The following is a 22,419-nucleotide window of genomic DNA, read 5'->3' on the forward strand; positions in this document are numbered from 1 at the left end:
AGTATTTTGTCTTTTTTAACTGTCTTGATTGAAAAACTCACTGACCGATGTTGTTTTCTCACCGGAAACCTCTCTCTCTCTTTCTCTCTCTCTCTCTCTCTCTCTCTCTCTCTCTCTCTCTCTCTCTCTGTTGTTCAGCATTCTCAAGATGTTTTCAGATAAGAAGAAAGTGGAGACAGCTCTGGAGCAGTGCGGCCTCTTCAATAGCAAAGTAATCATCACAAGCAGTATCTGACCACACAGCTACTTATGTTGTGTGTTGTGTGTTGTGTGTGTGTGTGTGTGTGTGTGTGTGTCCATACATGACAACAAATGCAACAGATCTCTCACCCTAAGGTGTTGCATTCCTCACATGCCTTTGCCAGGAAGGTAAAAAAGAATGCTTCTATGGGGCGGGGTCTAGCATGAAGATCTAAAAATTTACATTTTAATCAACCGCAAACAAGAGAGAAACATTTTTGTGCATGTTGAATAATGAGGTTCAGAGACGCACGCTGTGTCTCCACTATGCTATGCTAACTATGTCCTGGCTTCATATTCAATTGATGGACAAACATTTAAAATTAATACCGTTAATGAATATTAGATCAACATTGTCAACAGCAGGTCTAATTCAAAAGTAACAAGTGGTTGAAACACAAGGTAATAGTTTGTGTAAACATGTTGAGGAGATATCACCGTAATTCATCTACATCAGATTTATGAGTTTTAAAGCACAACCTTCACTCAGGAGCAACTGTTATGAAAATTATTTTGATATATTGATACATTGATACAATATAAGTGAACAACAAATATTCACAATATGACTGTGTGAAAAAAGACCTAATAAATAAGTTAATTATTTTATTATTGTAATGACTTTAATATTAGTTTATTGCAAAAAGGTTATGAGTCTTCCCAAAGTTTGACTTCTCATCCACTGTATTGTCAAAGTCCTCAGCTGGTACTTGCAGAGTAAGGAACCATAGGGTTGTGGTGTAGTAGGTGAAACAAGGTCTCTTGTGTCTTTATCAGTCAGTGCGATCTTTTGTAAAAAATCAGTTTGGAGTCACAAGACATTTCCCTTTGAATGAGAGAGCAGATTGTGCAAACTGCACTGTCAGCCTTTCTCTGTGTGTCATACTCTTCTGCCTTCTGCTGGTCAATCAGAAGAAGACATGCACAGGGGGAACAGAAAGATCTGAGCTTTGTGTTATTAGATGGATAGATTGAATACACTGAAATATTGCACCAAGACATTGTATTGCTCTTTTTTCTTTGATGTTAAGAATACTTTTTCATATATATTAGTTTTTTCACTTTCGTTTGTCTCTCTTCACACACATTAAATCTGAAAATTGAACTAGAAAAAAGTCTGTAAAAGAAGGCAGGAAACAGCAGCAATTTGCTCCACTTGTTTTTGAGGGAATCCAACAACAAAGCAGGAGTTTAATGTCTTTACACTCAGTAGTGGAGACCAGAAATAATTTTTAATTCGGCATGTTTGATGCAACATGTGTTTAACTTTGCATTCCTCAGTCTGGTCATTTTATTTTCACTTCCCTTCCTCTGTGTTCCCTCTCTGCAGTCTGAGGGACTAAAGCCAGATGATTTCACGTGGGAGGCCTTCCAGAAGTTTCTCACCAGCCTCTGTCTCCGGCCTGAGATACAAAGCATCTTCGAGAAAAGGTGCAGTATGTGCCCAATCTGACAAACTGTGTGTGTTTTGGACTTGTTCTACTTTCACTATCAATACAATGTGAATAATCCGGTGACAAGTGCTCTGTAGCAGTCAGTGGGGCGGGGCAGTGTGGCTTCAGTCTACAGAACGAGTTTAACATGTCTCCCTCTATGTCCTTAAAACTATAGAAGTGTTTTTTTTCTGTCTTCAAATTAAAAGCACAACATATGTTTTGTTACTGCAATGCTTCACATCAAGCTGAATTATATATTTTGAGAAGTTGTGAATTTGAAGATTGTGTCCGTTGCTCAGAAGACCTCGGTAATAGCCGGCATGTAATGTATAAAAAAAAATAACACCAGTTCACTGAGTTATTCGCGGAAGACTCCAGTAGCTCTGGAGGTTTAGAACAGATGCTGAACTAGTAAATAATAGTTTCACACACACACACTGTGATTTTCCCATCAATGTTTAATCCCTTTTTTCCCTGAATAAAATTCAGGAAGTTCAAATTCAAAAGTCTCCCAGTAACACTCATAACCTTTTGTTGAAGCGACAATGCATTTGCTCTTTTGAAATACGCTCTTCTCTGCGCTCCAGTGGCTCGAAGAAGAAGCCGTTCATCTCCCTGGACCAGCTGACGGACTTCATCAACCACACGCAGCGAGACTCCCGACTGAACGAGGTGCTGTACCCCCCGCTGAAACGAGAGCAGGTCCGACAGATCATGGAGAGATACGAGACCAACTACAGCCAGCTGGATAGAGGTTAGTCATTTACATTCAAGGCGTTTATATACTTACATCCAGAGCACATGTGAATTTCATTTGTGGAGACGGTGATTCAGCATCTGGTTCTTTTGCCTTTATTTCGATCCCAGAACATCTCTCTCTAGGGAAGTGACCAGGATGCACCAACCTGCTGTATCTTCTTATAATTTGCGTCCTAAATCGAAGTTTATCAGCAGCGAATGTGTGGATCATTATAGGTTTATAGGTGTAATTTATTTTGACTTTTATTACAGCAAAAGTGGAGCACAGGTTGCGTTCCTCTAAAAATCTTGGCCATGACCAGATCGAGGCTGTTTCTAGTTCTGTTGGAATCATCTACATGTGCCGGCCCTGGTCGTCCGCCGATGCGTGTGAAACTTGGGAACGTCTGCAGCTTTGCTCGGAAACTGTCAAGCCAAAAATCTATAAGAAGCCAATGATGTTGAGACCAAAACTGGAGCTCTGCCCTCGAAAGCCGTTTTCAGACATGAACACTGAATAATGTCTGGACATCACCCAGATTTGACCTTTCTCATATGAAAAACACAGCTGGAGATTGTCGGGTTCAGATTTGTTCACCACTAAAGGAAACCTTTCCCAGCGTTCAGATGAGGGGTGGTGCATGAGAAGAGGACATGACGGATGAATTCCGCAGCTGAAATCACCTGTTTTGTTTACAGCACTTTGACACAGGCATCGGCCCTCATTGCCAAAAGCTCTCGAATCTCCCCATTATGTCATGAAGTTGGACTTCCTGTCGAACATAAATCGATGTTGGAGGTGTAAAAGTTGAGTTGAGCACATATTTGCATATGAACAATGACTCTTAACACAACAAATAGCTTATTCCGTATTTTATAAAGTTGGTCTTATCACAGCTGCAAGTTTTATATTACAAAACTGGAAAAAACCTAGATGCTGGTCAGTCCAGTTAAACAAACTTTAAAAAACACGTTTCGCTGTTTTATAATTCATCATTTTATGGTTAAAGTGTCAACCTCTGTCGTCTGTGTCTCCTGCAGACCAGATCAGTTTGCAGGCTTTCATCCAGTACCTGGGAGGAGAGGAAAACAGCATCGTGCCTCCAGAGCAGCTGGACATCATCGACGATATGAACCAACCGCTGTCACACTACTTCATCAACTCCTCACACAACACGTACCTCACAGGTGAAAGCACACACCTCAGGTCCAAGGGGAAAAAAATGCAAATCCAATGCTTCACATTGTTATCTACCCATTTATAGTTCTTTTTCTTTGGATCTGAAAACCATCTTTTCCCTCCTTCTGTGTGTTCAGTCGGTCAGCTGACCGGTCTGTCGTCAGTGGAGATGTACAGACAGGTGCTTCTGACCGGCTGCCGCTGTGTGGAGCTGGACTGCTGGAAGGGACGACCGCAAGACGAGGAGCCGTACATCACCCACGGCTTCACCATGACTACGGAGATCCCCTTCAAGGTCAGAGAAACTACATTTAGTTTGCAGAGTTTGTCCCCTTTGTAAGGACAGATTCATTTCTTAAATACAAATACGTACATATTATACTCTTCTATTCATTATTGTTATCTTTAATACAATTCTCTATGGAGCTCTCCAAGGTTTTACTAAGACATTTCGTATCCCCTTGTTTAATTTGCTCTCACATTTTTCATATTTTCAGAACTAATTCAGGGGCTAATAATCAGAGAACATGTAATGAGAAGTTTTGCTCAGTTTTAATTTGCTCGCTCTTTTTCGTCCGACTGACTGCAGGAGGTGATTGAAGCGATCGCGGAGAGCGCCTTCAAGACTTCGCCGTACCCCGTCATCCTCTCCTTTGAAAACCACGTCGATTCGTAAGTCACACAAGCAGCATACATGTGTGTTTGCCTGGATGCTATACTTCAAGGATTTGAATGAGATATTTCCTAGAAAGTGTGCAACTGATCAGTAAAGGGCTTTATAAAAATAGAAAAAAGAATAAATAACATGAGAAGTTCTGATTGTGAAAATAAAAAAAGAATGAATACATATAGATGGATAATATCAAAATAAGAAGATGACATTATAAAAATAATAGTAGTAAAAGTAGATAATTGATGTTGCTTTTCAAGTGCTTTTTAAGTTAGAAATTTAAAAAATTGTAGGCAAACAATAGGAAACAGTTAAAATGCAAGATAAACAGATAAACAAGACAATATGAAACATTATAAAATGATAAAAATAGTTAAAGTCAGAACTAGGAGACAGCACACCTATAAGAATGAGTCTTTAAAGAGAGAGTAAATAGAGTGATTTAAATAAGATTGTTCCAATGAAGAGAAGCAAATATCGGAGTAATGTGGTAGATTTAGTGAGGCTGCTGCATTTTGGATACATTTTATAGCATAAATTATAAAATGAATAAAAACAATAAAATAAAATACATTTCTCTAGGCCCTTGTTGAAAGTAAATCAGACACTAACCTATGTCTCATCTCCTCTCAGGGCCAAGCAGCAGGCCAAGATGGCTGAGTACTGCCGGACCATCTTCGGAGACGCCCTGCTCATCGATCCACTGGAGAAATATCCGGTAAGACTGGTGGAACTGATAGGCGTGATCTCACGTCTCATGTCAGTGTTACACTCCTGTTGGAATGTATCCTTTTCAACATATGCCATGTGCTACTTTCATTTTTCAGTCTGCTCTAAATGCATTTTAAAGGAACGTCTCTCTGCTGTTATCAAACAGAGTGTCAAATATGATCAAACACACTGCAATAAGCAGATGAGCTCTTCAAATGTTAGAATAAAGAGCTGATAAAAATACCCCTGACCCCCGACACAGACACAAGGTAAAAGGTCAAGACAAGATGATGAATTATGCCGCTGTAAGAAGTTAGGAATACTTTATCTTCTTGTTTTCTTGAAGTCTCCGACTTCAAAGTTTGAGGACAACAAAGTTGTTGTTGATTCAAAGCGAGCTCAGGGACATTTAAGTTGAGTTATGGAACCCTGTGGTTTTCTCTGACTCCTGCGAGCATTAAATCTGGATGTTGTGGCTGTGCGTCCACTGTGACCTTGTTCCCAGGGCCTCATGGTACAAGTTATTTATCTGAATTAGTCAACGTCTTTATTCCTTTATCTTTTCTGTTTAAACATTTCCCACCTTCTAGTCACATCACAGTTTTTTTTTTTTTTTTTAATCTAGTCAGAGAATAGTCCCTGCTCGTCTCTCTGACAATAAATGTAAATCTTCTTTGTTTTGTTATTCTTCTTTAGCTGGTCCCAGGTCAGCCGCTCCCGTCGCCTCAGGAGATGATGGGGAAGATCCTCATTAAAAACAAGAAGAAGCACCACCACCACCGACCCTCGAGCAGCAGTAGCATACGACGCAGGGAGCTGGAGGAGGAGTCTTTACCCAACACTGGTACTCGGACACATCAGTAGTTGAAGGAGGGCTGTAGGAAACTATGTTAAAAGTGGGGTTTAGTATTTTAAGATAAAGCAAGTTTTTGCACATCTGTTTTTTATGTACAAACGTTTTATTCTTATGTACGAAACAGACGTCTTGGAAGATACACAAAAGCTTAAAGTAGCTGCTACACATTGATGTGCAAAGACAAGAGGCTTTAACGGCATCTAATCAAAGCTGGTACTTTGCTCTGTGTGTGTTGTAGACGGCCTGTTGACAGATGGCGAGGGGAGCCAGCTGCTGTCCAACGGGGAGGAGAAGCTGGCTGAGAGGATGGTCAGAGACTTGGAGCCTCGCAAGTCCATCGGTGGGTTGAAAAAGAAGAGTGGATGACTAGAAAGGCTGCGAGTTCGCTGCCGCTTTTGTATAATTTCCTTTTATATCGCATCCTCCCAGGAGGCGAGGGGGAAAGCGAGGAAGAAGAGGAGGATGAAGCGGTGACAGAGCCTAAGAAGCCGAACACTGACGAGGTAAGAGCCGTGAGGAGCAGGTGCTGATGGGAGTGTTTGACTGGCTGATGGGATGATTGATGGATCAGTAAGTGTATGCCTCCTTTAGGGCACGGCCAGCAGTGAGGTGAACGCCACAGAGGAGATGTCGACCCTCGTCAACTACATCGAACCTGTCAAATTCAAGAGCTTCGAGGTGGCAGCCAGTAAGTGTGGTTGGGAGTGATAAAGAGAGGCTGATGGGAAGATGCCTCAACGCCTCGATAACAACAGACTTGTTTATAGTTAATGATCAGTGCCGTCACACCGCCTCATTCCTATAATCACATTTTCTGTCTTTGTTCTCACCAGAGAGGAAAAAGTTCTTTGAGATGTCATCGTTCGTGGAAACCAAAGGCATGGACACGCTGAAGAGCTCCCCTTTCGAGTTTGTTGAGTATCCTTTGAGGCTCTGTCATTCCTTGAAAACGTTTTTCTTCTTATTCAAGAGCCTGTTCTTTCACTTCGAAGGCAGCAGTTCTTGATTTCACATTCAGGTTTTGTAAGGCTTTCACTCAAAACCCTGCGCTCACACTCAACTCAAGTAGTCCCTGCCTGTGCTTAGTTTTGCTCTGCTTGTGCTCAAACTGTGCACTCAGATATTTTGTTGCTGGGACAACCTCCGCTCAGCTCTTCTCCTCGATCTCACACTGTATGTACGTGAAATGTCTGCTCTCGGATTCTTTCATGCAACAATTCTGTCCAAATCCCCCAACGAATAGAATGCAGGGTGACGCTTTACATATTTGACACTCCTGTATAGGTGTTGACTTCATCTACATCCAGCATTGTTCCTCAACAGCTCTCCTCCAGGTACAATAAGAACCAGCTGAGCCGAATCTACCCGAAAGGCACGCGGGTGGACAGCTCCAACTACATGCCTCAGCTCTTCTGGAATGTCGGTTGCCAGATGGTGGCGCTAAACTTTCAAACTCTTGGTTAGTCCTGTTATTTTACTCTCAGACAACCAAGGAGGTTTTGGTCAGATGCACTGTTTTTATTTCCCAATTTTTTTTAAATAGCTTTTAAATCAAGCATTTGATTGAATTTGAATCAACCATAAACATAAAAATATAAAGTCTGTCTTTTTAACGCTGTCAAATACTAACTTAAAGTCTCACAGAGGCCAAGTTAAAGCATCGCCATCCATAATTCTCCCCCTGTCCTTTTTTACTCCTTCCTTCCCTCCTCCCTCTCAGATCTTCCCATGCAGCTAAACATGGGGGTGTTTGAGTATAACGGCCGCAGCGGCTACCTACTGAAACCCGAGTTAATGAGGACAGACAAACAGTTTGACCCTTTTACAGAGGACATAGTGGACGGGATCGTCGCCAACACAGTCCAAATTAAAGTAAGTGTTTCATATGTGTCACCGTGTGTTTGACGGGATCCTTTGATTTAATAACCATGGAGGATTTAAATTCCACCAGGTGGTCTCAGGTCAGTTCCTGGCAGACAAAAAGGTGGGCGTGTATGTGGAAGTGGACATATTTGGACTTCCTGCTGATACAAAGAGGAAGTACAGAACCAAAACGTCCAATGGGAATTCACTGGACCCCGTGTGGGATGATGAAGTATTTATCTTCACTAAGGTAACTCGTGCACACACACACACACACACACACACACACACACACGTGCATACACTGTGTCGACTTCCATCATTTTCTGTCTTTTGTTTTAAGCACAAACATTTGGTTTTAACACCGGCTCTTTCTCTCTGCAGGTGGTCCTCCCTACGCTGGCCTCTCTGAGGATAGCAGTGTTTGAAGAAAACGGCAAGTTTATCGGTCACCGCATCCTCCCGGTGTCGGCTATTAGACCTGGTCAGTACACGCACACTCGCACACACACACACACACTCTCACACACACACACACACACACACACACACACACACACACACATTTAGAGCAGTTTGTTGTTTTCTACGTTGCTGAAGCAATTTATTTATTCCTTTCTGCCTTCCATCCTTCCCTTCCTCCCTCTTTCCTCCTCCCTCCTTTTTTCCTTCTTTCTTTCTCTCTCACTCTCTCCCTTCCTTGCTTCCTTCCAGGTTACCACTACGTTAACCTGAAGACGGAGTTGAACCAGCCGCTCCTCCTGCCATCCCTGCTGGTTTACACTGAGGCTAAGGACTACATCCCTAATGAGCACCAGGGTGAGAAGAACAACACGCTCACATCACACCACACACTTACTGACTTATTTTACATCCAGTGTAACACAGGTCAGAGTCTACGTTCGTTTTTAGATGTCTGACAGTATGAAATCTTCCATGGGACTTGACACTGTCTAAATGTTCTTAAATATAATAAATTTGAAAAAGGAACCTGATGATATCTATGACATTAAGGTGCTCTTTTGTGTTTTGTGTGTTAATTCTCAGACTACATGGATGCTCTGGCCAACCCCATCAGTCATGTACAAAAGAGGGAGACACAGCTGGCTGCTCTTATAGAGGACAATAGTGAGGTAAGACACATCTGTGTGTTGAATAAAACAAACTAGAATTACAAATAAAATCTTGTTGAGATGTCAGAATGTATGTGAGGTGTGTATGTGTGAAGAACAAAGCATTTCCCTACACCCTCTAGTTAGTTTGTTTTTTTTCTTTTTTACATATCTGAACGTGGAGTAAATATTCTCAATGGGTCTTATTCTCCCAGCATGTCCCCAACCAGCCCAGAGACAGAGAGAGCAAGAAAGAGTGTGAAGTCATTCCCTCCCCTTCGCACAACTCCCCCCCCTGCCCATGGGAGGAACCCTGCGACATCTTCAAATCTCCTCCACCAGGTACAGACAGCCATGAGCAATACACAGCCTCGACGTAACATGAGTAAATACTTAAATTCCTGCACCTGCCACTTATCTGTATTTGAACTCACTTGTTTTCCTAAATGTAATTAGAGACTTTCTTGTAACTAGTTTCTATTTCCAGAGCTATTTCATCTTTTTCCATGAAAGGAAGCTGCACTAATGAAGTCTGTAGCCTGTGATGACTACATGGTTCTGGTTGTAAAGTGGCACATGTTGAAAATAACATTTCACCGTATTTAGCTTTTTTTTAAAAGTGGCGTGTATTTTTGAATCTCAAATTTTTACCAGATTTAAAGCAATATTTGTAAACTTATTTCTCAAAAGATAATGTCAATGTTAATTCTAAATATGAAATGAAAACCTAAATGTTACATTTTAATGTAAGTGTATGTGTGTTTATAATGTGATATGCCTATGTAGGTGTTCTTTAATGCACAATTATTCTATATTATTTTATAAATTATATATTGACCATTATTTATTTCATGCAATAATGTGTTTAAATATGTTTTTCACTCCAAAAATGGCACATTATGTTTTCACTGTGTTGTGAGTCCCCCAATGTCCCACTTTCATGATTTAAAACGTATGTGTCCAATGAGCATTTTTGTATTTCATGACATTTTTTCTCCATCATCCATGTGTATAGTACCAACTCAGAAGGAGGACCTCATAGCCAACGTTCTGACAGGTAAGGTCATCCCAGCACATCCATTTCACACACAAATGAGTGAAAGCATTTGCGTGTCACGTTTTACATGCAGCGTTGTGTGTAAAACATTTGTTAGGTCACTTTAGTACGGAGGGAAAGGTCAGAAGTGTCTGTTTGTGCGGAAGATGATTTTCCTGTTTGTGTGTCTCAGACGTCAATGTCAACTCTATCGAGGAGCTGAGGCAGCAGAAGTCCTATTTGAAGCTGCTGAAGAAGCAGAGCAAAGAACTCAAAGAGCTGCGGAAGAAACACCTCAAGAAGGTACTCACTCCGGCAGATACGCAACAGAACGGATACGCAGATTTAGAACCATGTGTATTTTTCATTTGATGGTTAAGAAACTCTTGGACCTTGATACAGAAAAGTCACTTCCTGTTGCAAAACAAATTGTTTTTTGCTCATATGTGTATCCAGGTGTGGAATCTCAGTAAGGAGCAGAATCGGAGTAGCAAGCTTCAGTCCGACACCGAGAGGAGACGCAGTCAGATGGAGAAACATCTCAAACGTAGCATTAAGAAAAAGTAAGCATGTGGGGATATGTGGGAGAGTAAAGAGAGAAATATGGAAAAAACAGTTTCCATACATCCAATCAAGCTGCACCAAATGTCTCACAGTCATAGACATCAGTCATCTAAATATCCCTGATTTGTGTCATCAAGATGCATGAATTAGTTCCTGGGAAATTGGTGACAGTCAAAGAATCTCTCAATTTCTCGGACCATGTTCCATCCTTCCATCAAGTTTTCCAGAAATCTTATTTATTGTTTTTGTGTAATACCTGCTAACCAACAAACAAACCGACAGGGCTCCTCCCTCTCACCTTGATAGAGATAAAAATATCGAGTGAGATAGATACTGTTGTAAGAAGGGAGGGAGAAGGAAGGGATGGTGAAGGGAAGGGAGGGAGAAAGGGAGACAAATAGGAAGGGAAGGGAGAGAGGGCGGGAGAAGCTGGTGACTCGTGACACCTGCCTTCATTGTGTCTGTGTCTTTCTGTGTGTGTGTGTGTGTGATCAGTGAACCACATGAGCCAGTGCAGCGTGAGTTGAAGGAGTTGGATCAGGAGCTGGAGAAGGAGAAGGTGCAGCTGAGGGAGTGGCAGTTGAAGGCATTGCTGGAACTACGACAAGAGCTTCACTTGTTGGAGAGAGAGAAGCAACAAACACATCTGCAAGAGGTGACGTCTCGCACACACACACACACACACACACACACACACACACACACACACACCTCTGTGTATGAGACCCAAACTTTGCACCCTCATACATACTCAAGGTGACACTTGGAACAGCAGTGGCCTCCGTCCTGTGAATTCCACTTTTCATACGCTCCGACGGAAAAAGTGAATTCACCACTTTGTGGCACTCCCGTACTCCTGCACACTGATTGGCTGACAGGTGGTCGTCTGTTGTGGTGTGTTTTCAGACCTTCCAGAAGTTAAAGGACACAGCCAATGAATGCCAGGCAGTTCAGCTGAAGAAGCTCAGGGAGCTGTGTGAGAGGTAAGTGAGGACGCTTCACTGCCAGAGTCGCTCTCTGCTTTTAATTATTATGAATCATTTTTGTCATAATGAGTCTTTTATAGATTTTTTTAAGTGATCTTTTTACACCAGGTGACTTTACCAGAATTGAACTTGAAGGGAAATTTGGACATTCAAGAAAAAAAGTCATATATTAGGATAGTAAGTCGTATGATTCTGATAAAGAAGTTGTAATAATTTAACAATAGCCATATTATGAGAATAAAGTCATAATTCATGACTATAAAGTCATTTTACGAGAAAAAGTAATAATACAAGAATAAAGTCATAATATCATAATATCATGATAGGGAAGATGTAATACTACAAGAAAAAGTAATGTTACCATAATAAAGTTGTAATATCATGAGAATAAAGACATAATATAACAATAATAATGTCATAATATTCTAATTGTAAACTCAATATTTATGATAATAAAGTCGTGATATCCCATTAACAAAGTGGTAATATTACAAGCAAAGTATTGCGACTATTATGTAAGAAAAATATCTTGCCTGTTTTGAGATTAAACTATGAGTTCACATAGTACTTCTTGAAATCTTAGAGTTTCAATTTCTTTAATAAGGCTTTCATAGTTTTTTATTAATATTTACTGAAATATAAAAAGTTGCTCTGGTCTTCTCTTGGACGTAAAGCTGGTGTTTAACTGTGTCTGCAGGGAGAAAAAAGACCTCCAGAAGATCCTGGACAGGAAACGACAAAACAGCATCTGCGAAGCCAAAAGCCGCGACAAAGACAAGGCTGAAACGTAAAACACTCGCATTTTGTTTGCTTGTGTTGCTGAGCAGAGGTTTATTGGAGTATTAGATTATTGAATATTTGGGCCTAAACAACTCACTTCTGTCTTTCTTTTCTTCCTCTCGCTCTTTCTCCTCACTCTGTAGGGAACTGAATGAGATCAACAAAAAACATATTCAAGACTCTGTTGCCTTAATCCGCGGGGCAAGTACACACACACACACACACACACACACACACACACACACACACACACACACACACACACACACTCTGGCAGTCGTTGAGAATGTCTATGTACCTACTTTATAGCACATTATGGCTTGAGTAACATTCTCCTCTGCATCTTCTCTTTTCCCCGCCATATTTTCTTCAAACCTTCCCTTCCTTCCCTCCCTCCCCCCTCTTCTCTTCTCTCTTTCCTCACCCTACAGCTGGAGCAGGCTCAGAGCAGGAGACAGGAGAAGTTGATGCTGAGGCAGCGGGAGGTGCTGCAGCACATAGATGAGGAGCTCCCACTGGTGAGGCAGAACACATGGGCTCACACACACTACAACCACAGTTCATTGAACCCATTTAAGAGCAGAAGTAGTTCTGTTGAACTGAGAAAAATGATTTTACTGAACTGACACTCTGTTAAATCAGTTGCATTGATTTAGAAGAAGAAAAGCATGTTTTTTTTACAATATTTCATGTAAATGATGTAGAAATTGGTTTCATTTTGGATCTGCTTTTAATTTAAATTGCACTCTCTTTTTTTGTAAAATAAAGAAAGATGCTCATCATCCATTTTTTTGTAAATATGGATGATGCACAAAGAATGAGTTTACTGTTTACATATGAAGCATATCAACTATCCAGCTCTTTATTGAGTCATACTATAGATATGTAATACTTCTGCATGCAATACGTTAGTTTGAAATTCTTTAGGTAACCTCACAGTGTAGGACCACGCACTTGCCATTTCAAGAAATGATTTGGTTATTCCAGGGACTGGGGAACTCACAGATACTTGCATGAACAAATTTGACCTCAGGATAAAAACCAACATGGAGACAGACTGCCAGCATCCTCAGGTGGTTGTACTTGTGTTAAGACTCTGGCTGGCGTCCTAAAACTTTTCTATTTATTTGGCATGAGAGCAAATAAGTAAATATCCACAAATCTCAAACTGTTCCTCTTTAACACTTGAACATGTTTTCTTATTTTCCTGTTGTGCCATATGCAGCTTAAGTCCCAGTTAGAGAAGGAACTGGAGGAGGAGTACAAGCAACTGCCGGAGGAAATCTTTCAGCACCTGGAGCAGGAGCTGAAGAACAAAGGTCTCAGCAAGGACACCCTGTTCTCGCCCTTTTCCAATAACAGCAGCTCCACCCCCAAGTCCGGGCCGCCCTCCAACTGCTCCACACCCTCTTATCCTTCGACGCCCAACACCTGGAACAGGAGCATGGACAATAGCACCGCCTCGCTGGCCGACTCGACGTCCTCGTCCACCACTCCCGGCCTGTCGGAGGTGGAGATGTCGTTCAGTTGAAGTGACTAAAACTATTACGTGTAAAAAGGAAAATACAACTGGGGTCTATAATGATTAATATGTGGGATAGTAATGATATAGATTATTTACTAATTTTATTCCTTTTATTATTCCTTTTTATTACAGACTGTTTTATTTGTGTCTACAGAGCTTTAATATTTTTAATTTTGCAGTCAGATGACACATCATGCCATTAGTTGGAAGATTTCATGAGAATCATAACCGAGCATTTGTTTTTAAATTTTTTGTTTTTTCATTCTATCCTGTCATACCCTATTCTTTGCATCATTTCTATTGTTGTTCTGGTCAGTAAGCTTTGCTACAGTTTTGCCACAACACAGATTTGTTTTGAACTCTTTGCAAAAGCTTTTAAATTGTGAAAGGAGCAGGGTTAGAAAAGGTAATAGAAAAGATAACTCTTGCAATATTTTGCTTGTAGCGACACCTGACCACTGTCATCAATTCATAAAATGCCTTCCCCTTCAGACAAATAAAACAGGAACAAAACATCTTATCCACAAGTGATCAAGATTATAGAAATATGTTCCCGAGATGAAATATCAAGAAGAAAGTTTTAACCAGATTTTAAAAAGGGTTTCAGAAGTTATAGCTGTAATGTCAGTATGTGACCAGTAAGTGGTGCTGCAACCTCTGTGATTTGAGCTGCCCATTCATCTAGTTTAATTGTTATACTGCACCTCAATCCCTCTCCAGGATTTGTAGCATCATTGGTCAGGATCAAGCTTTTGGCCATTAATCTTAAATCAAGGCTGAATAGGGAGTAGTCTCCAAACTCAATTTGAGAAAGAATTTTCTCGAGGTTCGCAAACCTCCCACTTTTCTCAAGCTTTGACTTCACAATCCTCCAAATTTGAAGCATTCCCTCTTATTGCCATCGTGGAAAACTGTAGTTCAGCTCCTGTTTCCAGAATCGACATAGGAACAACATATGGACATTTAACATCAGGGTAAATATGCTTTTTAAAAAGTGTGTTAGGTACTTAATTTAAAAATCTGTGGTTTTATTTCCATCAAACCTTTTTCTGCTTTTTATTTTAATTTTTTAAATGATGTAAATGGTTGTTGCTTTTCCATTCTTGTCCACTTTGAGGGGTAAACTGTTGGCACTCTATTTTTGTGTATTGTGTGTATATGTTTGGCTGTATGTGAATTTTACTACTGACCACAAGTGCTGACCACAAGGGGGGCTGAGGTCGGGGGAGGTTAAGGACGACCTGAGAGATTCCTGTCTTGTCCTCCGTCACCTCCCTCCTTTCGATGAGCACTGGCTGCCTGTCTGTCTGATTACCCCCCCCTCTTCCTCGTATATGCGCGCACACATACCCCCTTGTAAACTATTATCTATTTAAATGGAATTTCAACAACTTTCCTTCTATTGTGTTTTTTTGTGGATGGAAGAAGGTTTGAAACTCATGCTGCGTTCAATTATTCGCAGTGCAAAAAGTTTTTCACCTTACAAGTTAAGATTGTGTTTTTACTGTGCCTAAGGGCAGTTATGAAAGGTGTTTCATTTGTAGGTCTTCATCACGAGGACCTCAACAACAACACACAACCACTGGGGGCAGTGCTTTCTCTTGTCCTCTTGATCTTTTTCACCCCCTATCTTTCTAGAGCTCAATCTTTAAGTTTGAGAGCAGGTTGTATTTATATCGTGTTCAGATTTTCTAATGCGCTCACTCGAGAGAAATTAAATTGCCCGGCCCTTATTGTCGGTGCGTTAGTGTACCTGCAGAGTCCTGTAAACACTTACACACTTCCAACAAAGTATCTGAGTGCAAGCAGATGAAATTTAAGCACAAGCAGGGTATACTTGAGTGCAAGCGCAGGCTTTTGAGTGTCACTTAATCTGTGAACATGAAATCGCTGAGTAAAGACCACGCTCTTGAATGAAGACAAGAAATGACCTCCATAGAAGTGTCCTCTAACATCCAAAGGCTTATTTGCCAAATGTCCGAGCCATTCTAAATCCAGTGGCGAGTATTTAAAGTAACACCGTCTGTATTTAAACACGATTTGTACATTATCAGAAGTTACTCCTCATTATTTTAAGGTGTCAGATCCTGTCTCAGCTGTCTTCTCATGTTTAAATGCACTTGTAGAACTCTCTGTGTTTGTTGCTTGTAAAAAACCTTGTGTTCCTGTGACATGGACTTCAAATGGACATGGACAGAAAAAAAATCAATAGATTGGAGACCAAAATATAAGAAAAATATCTATTGTATATGAATGAATATATATACACATACAATCTTTTGACCTGTTGACTCAAATAAACACACTGAAAAAATACTGATTGCTGGTTGTAGGTAACTGCCAGGGGCTTTAAATTTAGAAAGTTGGATACGTTGATGTATTTAGATGTACCACAGGTCCTTTGTGGAGTGTTGTATTGTTTCATGTAAAAGGACGTCAATGATATTTTGGGAGTTTGACCTTTATGAAACCAGATTCATCAGCATGCAGCTCTGAGGTCTGGCACTGAAAAGCAGTACTCAAATATAAATGAGCTCTTATAATAGTGGATCATTCGACATCATGACTTGTTCAATTAAAAAGAAAAAGACACTAAAATTAATTGTAGAGCCAAAGCATCTCTTTTATATGCAACTCCCACTAAGGTTTACTGAAAACCGGTGTTAAACTTACTCTTTTATTGGACCAAACAGAAATGTCCCTCCTGCTGCTGATGTTTTCAGCATGAATTTTGATCAACAAACTCTTCACTAGTTTGACACAGGTCGCAACTAGCTGGTTAACATACAGAGGTACTTTAGCAGCTAAACATTCACGTTTTCCTCAAGATTTTGTGGTGACCAAAACAGAGTTAAAAGAAGAGCTATCATTGGACTTAGCATAAGTCAGAATAAAAACACGACTTCAAGTTAACGCAAAACGAGTGTTTTTTGTTTTTTAGATGTGTATATAATCCTTTTTCTCTTCTAGTCATTTAAGATTAACCACCATTACTTCTAAAATCCACCTGTAGTGTTACTCACCTGAATCAATAATTTGGCTCCCAAACTCCCAAAATTCCAGCATAGACTCTTACAAAGTAATTATTATTTCCTCTGCAAACATTGACACCAAAAATGAGCTTTAGTTGTCAAGATTCGGTCCTCTATGTTGGTTCCATCACTAAATAAGAATACATTTGAATGTCATAACACAGGGTTTTTTAGTATGTGGTATTTACATCTAAATAATTGGCAACTGGATTATTAAACTTGACTTTTCACACGGAGCCTGATTTTGCAGACTTTTAATATATATGAATACAGCTAATAAGCAATTAGGTTAAAATAATATTATTGGAAATTGAATTAAATTGAATTTGTTGATGAAATGAAATAATTGACGTTCAACACCCTACGTAATCACGCACTCCCCGACGTCACTAGCCCGGAAGTGAGTGGAGGAGAGGGCGGCACGGGGGACTCGGCAGCTGATGACAGCTTCGCTTTTTATTTTGTGTTGTTTCTATCAACAACAGGGAACATGTCGCGGAAACCTAAAGAGGAATATCACCGCTTCTTCTCCGTCACCGAGCCACGGACACACGAGAAGGGACACACCGAGTACAAAGTGTCAGCGCGGGTTGGTTTCTACTCTTTCACCCCCAACACGAAGCATAGTTGTTGTTATGGTTTGTCTCGTGTTAGCTCACACGTTTTTCTTTCTGCTATAGCTAGCCTGAGCATTATTGTTGTCCTCTGTTATATTGTCAGTTCATCAAAAGTAGCTTCCTTTGTGTTGTTATTAGCTTATGACACAATGTGATTTCAGAGAGCACCCTGCAGCTCTCACAGACAGATGAATGCACAATGGCTCTTTTCTCTGAGGCCGTGGCGAACAGGGAGTGAAACACACAACTTGTGATTGAGCCCCATGACACAGGCCTTCGAGTCTCATATCGAATGGAAGACGATCACATCTGTGTGGTTCTAATTCAAGGCTTAGTCAAACTCCCTCATCTGTACACACAAGGTACTCTGACATCGGACATCTGAACCAACCCGTGACCTGTGCAGCAGGTTTGACGTTGTTCTTGGTGCAAAGCAACTTAAGCACTTGTGGAATGTGTACATTCACATGCGTGTCAATGGGGAAAAATGCTTTTTTGAGTTGCAAACTTGCAGGTACGCCCTCTCTAATTCTTCATTGCAGTTGCACAAATCCTGTGCTACGAATCACAAACTGAGAAACTCGTCCGCTGCATCAATTGGGATCCTGCAGCCGACGCAGGTTTATTCTGACAACTTAACTTACATATGCATTTGACACAGTGGCCCCTTCATTTGAATTTCAAACTGGTTGGCACCGGGAGGCCAGTCCTGGTCTTGTGCTTAAAATCAAATCTCTCCTCTTTGTTTTGTAGTTTGTGTCCAAGCTCCATCCCGAAGATGTGAAGGAGGTGGTTGTGTGGAGGAGGTTCTCGGAGCTGAAGAAGCTTCATGGGGAGTTGGCCTATACGCACAGGAATCTGTTCAGAAGACAGGAGGAGTTCCCATCTTTTCCACGAGCACAAATGTTTGGTAATATGAAGCAAACATCTTGATACACTATAGATGCTAGGTGCACAGCATGGTCACAAATGCTAAGATCACTGACTAACTGAGTTTTTTTTGGCAAGCTGCAAGGACTAGATAAATAACAGAAAAGCATAATAAACTTTTTACAATGTCAGAGACGTTAATTCAGCTCAATTTTGACGCCAGTGTTTGTAGTCTTTTATGAAGTTATCCTGTTGATAGATAATTTGAACAACACATGTAAGGTTTAACTTACTTCTCTCTCTGCTGGTTGTTTCATTTATATCTTTTTTTCTTTATAGTGAATACGAGCACCTTCCTCTGAATTGTCATGTATTGGTTTCTGTGTGGTGTATTTCTGCTTTAGGAAGGTTTGAGAACGCTGTGATTGAAGAGAGAAGAAAGGCAGCAGAAGCCATGTTCTTGTTCACGACCAGCATACCCGCTCTCTACAACAGCCCACAGCTAAAGGACTTCTTCAGAGTAAGACGCTCTCATAAGTTGCTTTCAGACATGCACTGAAGCTTGGGCATTTTCCTGAATTTTTCCAGAGCGGCTTCATGTGAGAACCCTAATGTCCAAGTCAGTTTTTTGGAACTTTTCCTTACAATGTGTCTGGAAAATATCAGAGTGAGCCCATGTGCCCATTTGCTTTATCTGTCCACTCTTTCTACTTTTCACATGCCTCTCCCTTCTCTTAGGGCGGGGAGGTCACAAGACCTCTCGATCCAACCCCGCTGTCCTCCGCCGGGCCTCTGCCTCCTCCTCTCATCCCCCTCCCAAAACGGAGGGCCTCAGACTGTGAGCCCGCAGAGGAGGAGGAGGGGAGGGAGGCTCCCACTTTACCACAGGACCTGGGCACCAACCTGGGTTTAGAGGTGGGAGAACCCGAGGTGGCAGCCGAGGCTTACAGTGAGATGGGAGGCTCTCCGAGGGAAGAGGAGCGAGAGGAGCAAGAGGAGCAAGAGGAGCGAGAGGAGCTCAGCGATACAGAGCTGGATAACAGAGGTAAACAGAATCTTAACCAAGGTCTGTACTTTCCTTTTCTTGTCTTCCCTCGGTTTTACCTTTTGGTCCATGTCTCTACCAACAGTGCCATCTCCTGACCCAGCCAGAAACCACAAATCACAAGACTCCATAGAAGAGTTTGATTCACTGTTCGACTCTGTGGCGGAAGAGCAGGTTCCATCCCCAAAGGAAGAAGATCAAGCTCCACTGTCTGACAATGACTTGGCCGTCTTTGATCCCTGCTATAAACAAGGTGAAAATAAAATACGAATGAGTACATGTAGTTTTGTTTTAAACTGAATGTTTTGTGAAGATTCTGTAATTTTGACTTTACACACCTTCCGGCTTAATTCCCAAATACCTCTTAATCCGCTCAGTGCCCGAATTCTCCTCACAGAACTAGAGAAGTAACAGGTAGCGTGGCCGAGCGGTCTAAGGCGCTGGATTAAGGCTCCAGTCTCTTCGGAGGCGTGGGTTCGAATCCCACCGCTGCCAAGGATATTTTTCAAGCTTGTTTAATATGTAATTGCAAGTGTAGATTACATTGAAAAGGTCTTAAATTCCAAATTATATATATTCCTGTAAAAACATGTGCCTTTGGTCACTTCGAGTTTTCTCCTCTTTCTCTTTTCTCTATTTCAGATAGATCTAGTTCCTCCTGTGACCACTCAGAATTGTTCTCACTGCCGCCAACCGGTCTACATGGAGGCGACGAGGATTATTTGAACCAAGCGGCCACTCGGCTGACTTCTGCCATGGAGCGGGAGAAGGAGGGAGAGTTTAGCGCTGCCATTCACGGATACAGGACGGCGGTGGATATATTGATCACAGGAGTACAGGGTGAGAGTGAGTGGTTTAAGAAACATGGGCGAGTGAAAAAAGGAAGGGGGAATCTTAAAGTATTCAGTTCATTAATAATATAGTAATGTTTCCAGAACACTGATGAAAGATGTACACGCTAACAAAGCGTAAAAGGCCAATTGAACCTTTTTTGGCTGCTCATAATCATCCAGTTGGTTAAATTTGGTATTTTTCCTGCAGAATAATATTAAAAAATAATAATGCATCAGCAGTGTTTATGTTGTGCATTTAAGTTTAGAGCAGTTTGCCCTGTCGACCATATCCACTCTATAGTACTTCTTCTGATGTGCTGTGTATACATGATAAATGCATTGTGCACAGCTGACGGACTGAGCTCACCAAAGCAAACGTGGCGTGTCAGAATTAGACCTCATAGTAAATTGATCAACGCCATTTTGTTTAAGCATGTACTGTCCCACGTTAGCAAGGGTAAACGTGACTGCTGTAAATCTATTGAGTCACAAATGGATGACTCATTAGGTCAGTCTGCTCTTTTATCAAATCAATATGGTAGCATGGCCAAGTGGTCCAAGGTGCTGGATTAAGGCTCCACTCTCTCCTGCGGCATGGATTTGAATCCTAGTGTTTTATAGTGACACAAGTATGTATATTGAGAAAACACACAGCAGAGTTTCTGACTAGTCTTTCAATCTACAGTACATTATTATTACTACCTTTGTCCGAGCACTTGAATCCAGCTTTATCCCAGTTTATTTTAATTTCAATATTTCAAAAACAGTTGTATTGTCTTGTATTTTTAAAGAAACTGAGCGAATTTTCTCATGAAATAAGTAAAACACTGAGTTATAATTCATAACTAACAATTACTTCTCTGAGAACCAATCACAATTGGATGGGACAGGTGAAAAAGATATACAAACAGATTAGCATTACAAGCAGTTTATGTGCAGATCACAACTTCTGAAAAGAGCTAGAATGGAAAATTCCTTAATTGAAAATTGAGTCTGCACCTTCTGACGTATATATATCTGAAACGTTTGCATGTTATCTGCTGCTCAGCTAATAACTACCACCTCTCTATTGGTTTATCTATTTGTACTTTGTGCTGTCTCACTGTGTGTTGTCTATTTATATTTTTTTACGTTGACTAGATTTATTCTTGGCAGAGTCAGAGTCAACCCACCCTCCCCTGTGAGCTGTCTGGCAGTGTAAAACATAGTAGAAATGTGGAAGTGTGGCCAGTGTCTTCGGGGGCGTGGGTTTGAATCCCACCGCTGCCAGATAAACATTTAAAAAAGTTTTATGACAAGGTCTTATTTAAAATGTTCTGAAGTTCATGATTAAGTAACATCCGATTAGGCACCCTGGTACAATTACTTGATAATAACACTGGAAATATTCACCATTATCCTCCTGTCTTTTTTTTTTAAGGAGACCCAGATCCAGTGCGCAGGGAGTCTGTGATGAGAAGGACCGCCCAGTATCTGAAACACGCCGAGATGCTGGTGGACAGGCACTCCTCACCCACACACACTCTCACGTCTTCACACACAAATGCACAGGGACCCTAGATGTATTTATATACACTGCTCCTACAAGGAAGGCGGATCACAGATAAAGCTCAGGGTTGTGACACACATGCAGATACAACATGTAAACTCACATACACACAGTGAGATCACCTGGACCACAAACACCAGCTCATTCAGATACAAACTACAGCACACACTCCTGAAGTACTCATTACACTGCAGACTGTTTCTTTAGCTGCGTTTGTTAAGTGAAAAAAAATCTGATTTACAAAATCTAAAAAGCTGGAAACTGAAACTGACTGTAAACCTAATGGATTAATCAATAATAATCCTTCATCTCTCTCTCTCTCTCTTTTTCTCATGTTAAATTCTTCCTTTTACAACAGTCTCTTGTTGAATACAGTAATGTCTTTGTAATTACTTTAATTTGCGTTTTGCACAAAAATGTTTTGTTAATAAATTTGATTTGAATTTAAGTGAATAGCATATCTGTTTCCTACGTCAAAGTTATAAAGAGCAGTTGGTTCACCCAAACCTCGGTAAGAGTGTTGCATAACGTTATCAGATGATCAAAATAACAGGCTGGGATATTTTGGGAGGTTGAGCCCAGACAGGGGTCAGACATGACATCAGTCAGGATCACTATCCATATACAACTTGTAGAATTTTATTTTTGATGACAAATTATAGTGTTGTGTTATTCAACCTGCAGTTAAATGTATGTTTACGTGAGGCAAGAAGCTATCGATCTGAAAATTATCCACTTGAAACTATTCAGCTGATAGATTTATTCTTTCTATTGTA

General features: G+C 40.8%; 2 protein-coding genes and 1 non-coding gene across 3 annotated transcripts in view; all 3 read left to right on the forward strand.

The window, feature by feature from the left end:
• plcb3 (phospholipase C, beta 3 (phosphatidylinositol-specific)) overlaps window positions 1–16,013 on the forward strand; it is a 46,767-nt gene extending 30,754 nt beyond the window's left edge. The window contains exons 7-34 of the mRNA XM_069518815.1: window positions 139–211; window positions 1,571–1,671; window positions 2,264–2,430; window positions 3,456–3,602; window positions 3,732–3,889; window positions 4,184–4,266; window positions 4,898–4,982; window positions 5,672–5,819; window positions 6,070–6,171; window positions 6,261–6,334; window positions 6,423–6,519; window positions 6,665–6,749; window positions 7,166–7,290; window positions 7,552–7,703; window positions 7,783–7,944; window positions 8,079–8,178; window positions 8,409–8,513; window positions 8,742–8,827; window positions 9,022–9,148; window positions 9,822–9,863; window positions 10,036–10,145; window positions 10,299–10,405; window positions 10,902–11,061; window positions 11,313–11,389; window positions 12,090–12,179; window positions 12,316–12,373; window positions 12,604–12,690; window positions 13,398–16,013. Coding sequence (XP_069374916.1) covers window positions 139–211; window positions 1,571–1,671; window positions 2,264–2,430; window positions 3,456–3,602; window positions 3,732–3,889; window positions 4,184–4,266; window positions 4,898–4,982; window positions 5,672–5,819; window positions 6,070–6,171; window positions 6,261–6,334; window positions 6,423–6,519; window positions 6,665–6,749; window positions 7,166–7,290; window positions 7,552–7,703; window positions 7,783–7,944; window positions 8,079–8,178; window positions 8,409–8,513; window positions 8,742–8,827; window positions 9,022–9,148; window positions 9,822–9,863; window positions 10,036–10,145; window positions 10,299–10,405; window positions 10,902–11,061; window positions 11,313–11,389; window positions 12,090–12,179; window positions 12,316–12,373; window positions 12,604–12,690; window positions 13,398–13,703 — 3,214 coding nt within the window. The 3' untranslated portion in view covers window positions 13,704–16,013. The remainder of the gene's footprint in view (window positions 1–138; window positions 212–1,570; window positions 1,672–2,263; window positions 2,431–3,455; window positions 3,603–3,731; window positions 3,890–4,183; window positions 4,267–4,897; window positions 4,983–5,671; window positions 5,820–6,069; window positions 6,172–6,260; window positions 6,335–6,422; window positions 6,520–6,664; window positions 6,750–7,165; window positions 7,291–7,551; window positions 7,704–7,782; window positions 7,945–8,078; window positions 8,179–8,408; window positions 8,514–8,741; window positions 8,828–9,021; window positions 9,149–9,821; window positions 9,864–10,035; window positions 10,146–10,298; window positions 10,406–10,901; window positions 11,062–11,312; window positions 11,390–12,089; window positions 12,180–12,315; window positions 12,374–12,603; window positions 12,691–13,397) is intronic.
• A 1,102-nt stretch (window positions 16,014–17,115) lies between these two features.
• On the forward strand, window positions 17,116–22,091 carry snx15 (sorting nexin 15). Its single transcript, XM_020095457.2, has 7 exons — window positions 17,116–17,318; window positions 18,100–18,256; window positions 18,621–18,736; window positions 18,955–19,261; window positions 19,347–19,514; window positions 19,904–20,101; window positions 21,515–22,091. Exons 1-7 carry the CDS (start codon window positions 17,220–17,222, stop codon window positions 21,652–21,654), a joined length of 1,185 nt encoding a protein of 394 aa, XP_019951016.2. The 5' UTR covers window positions 17,116–17,219; the 3' UTR covers window positions 21,655–22,091.
• On the forward strand, window positions 19,675–19,756 carry trnal-aag (transfer RNA leucine (anticodon AAG)). The gene has a single exon. It is a non-coding gene; the product is annotated as a tRNA-Leu (tRNA).
• Window positions 22,092–22,419: the final 328 nt, after the last annotated feature.

The sequence above is a fragment of the Paralichthys olivaceus genome, chromosome 22 (assembly GCF_024713975.1).
Source record: "Paralichthys olivaceus isolate ysfri-2021 chromosome 22, ASM2471397v2, whole genome shotgun sequence".
NCBI lineage: Eukaryota > Metazoa > Chordata > Actinopteri > Pleuronectiformes > Paralichthyidae > Paralichthys > Paralichthys olivaceus.

Bases quoted from the DNA above. Each gene is read 5' to 3' on its own strand.
- snx15 (XM_020095457.2), top strand. From the start codon at position 17,220: ATGTCGCGGAAACCTAAAGAGGAATATCACCGCTTCTTCTCCGTCACC. The intron at 18,737-18,954 runs GTAAGACGCTCT...CCCTTCTCTTAG, and splicing joins AGCTAAAGGACTTCTTCAGA to GGCGGGGAGGTCACAAGACC. The intron at 19,262-19,346 runs GTAAACAGAATC...CTCTACCAACAG, and splicing joins TACAGAGCTGGATAACAGAG to TGCCATCTCCTGACCCAGCC.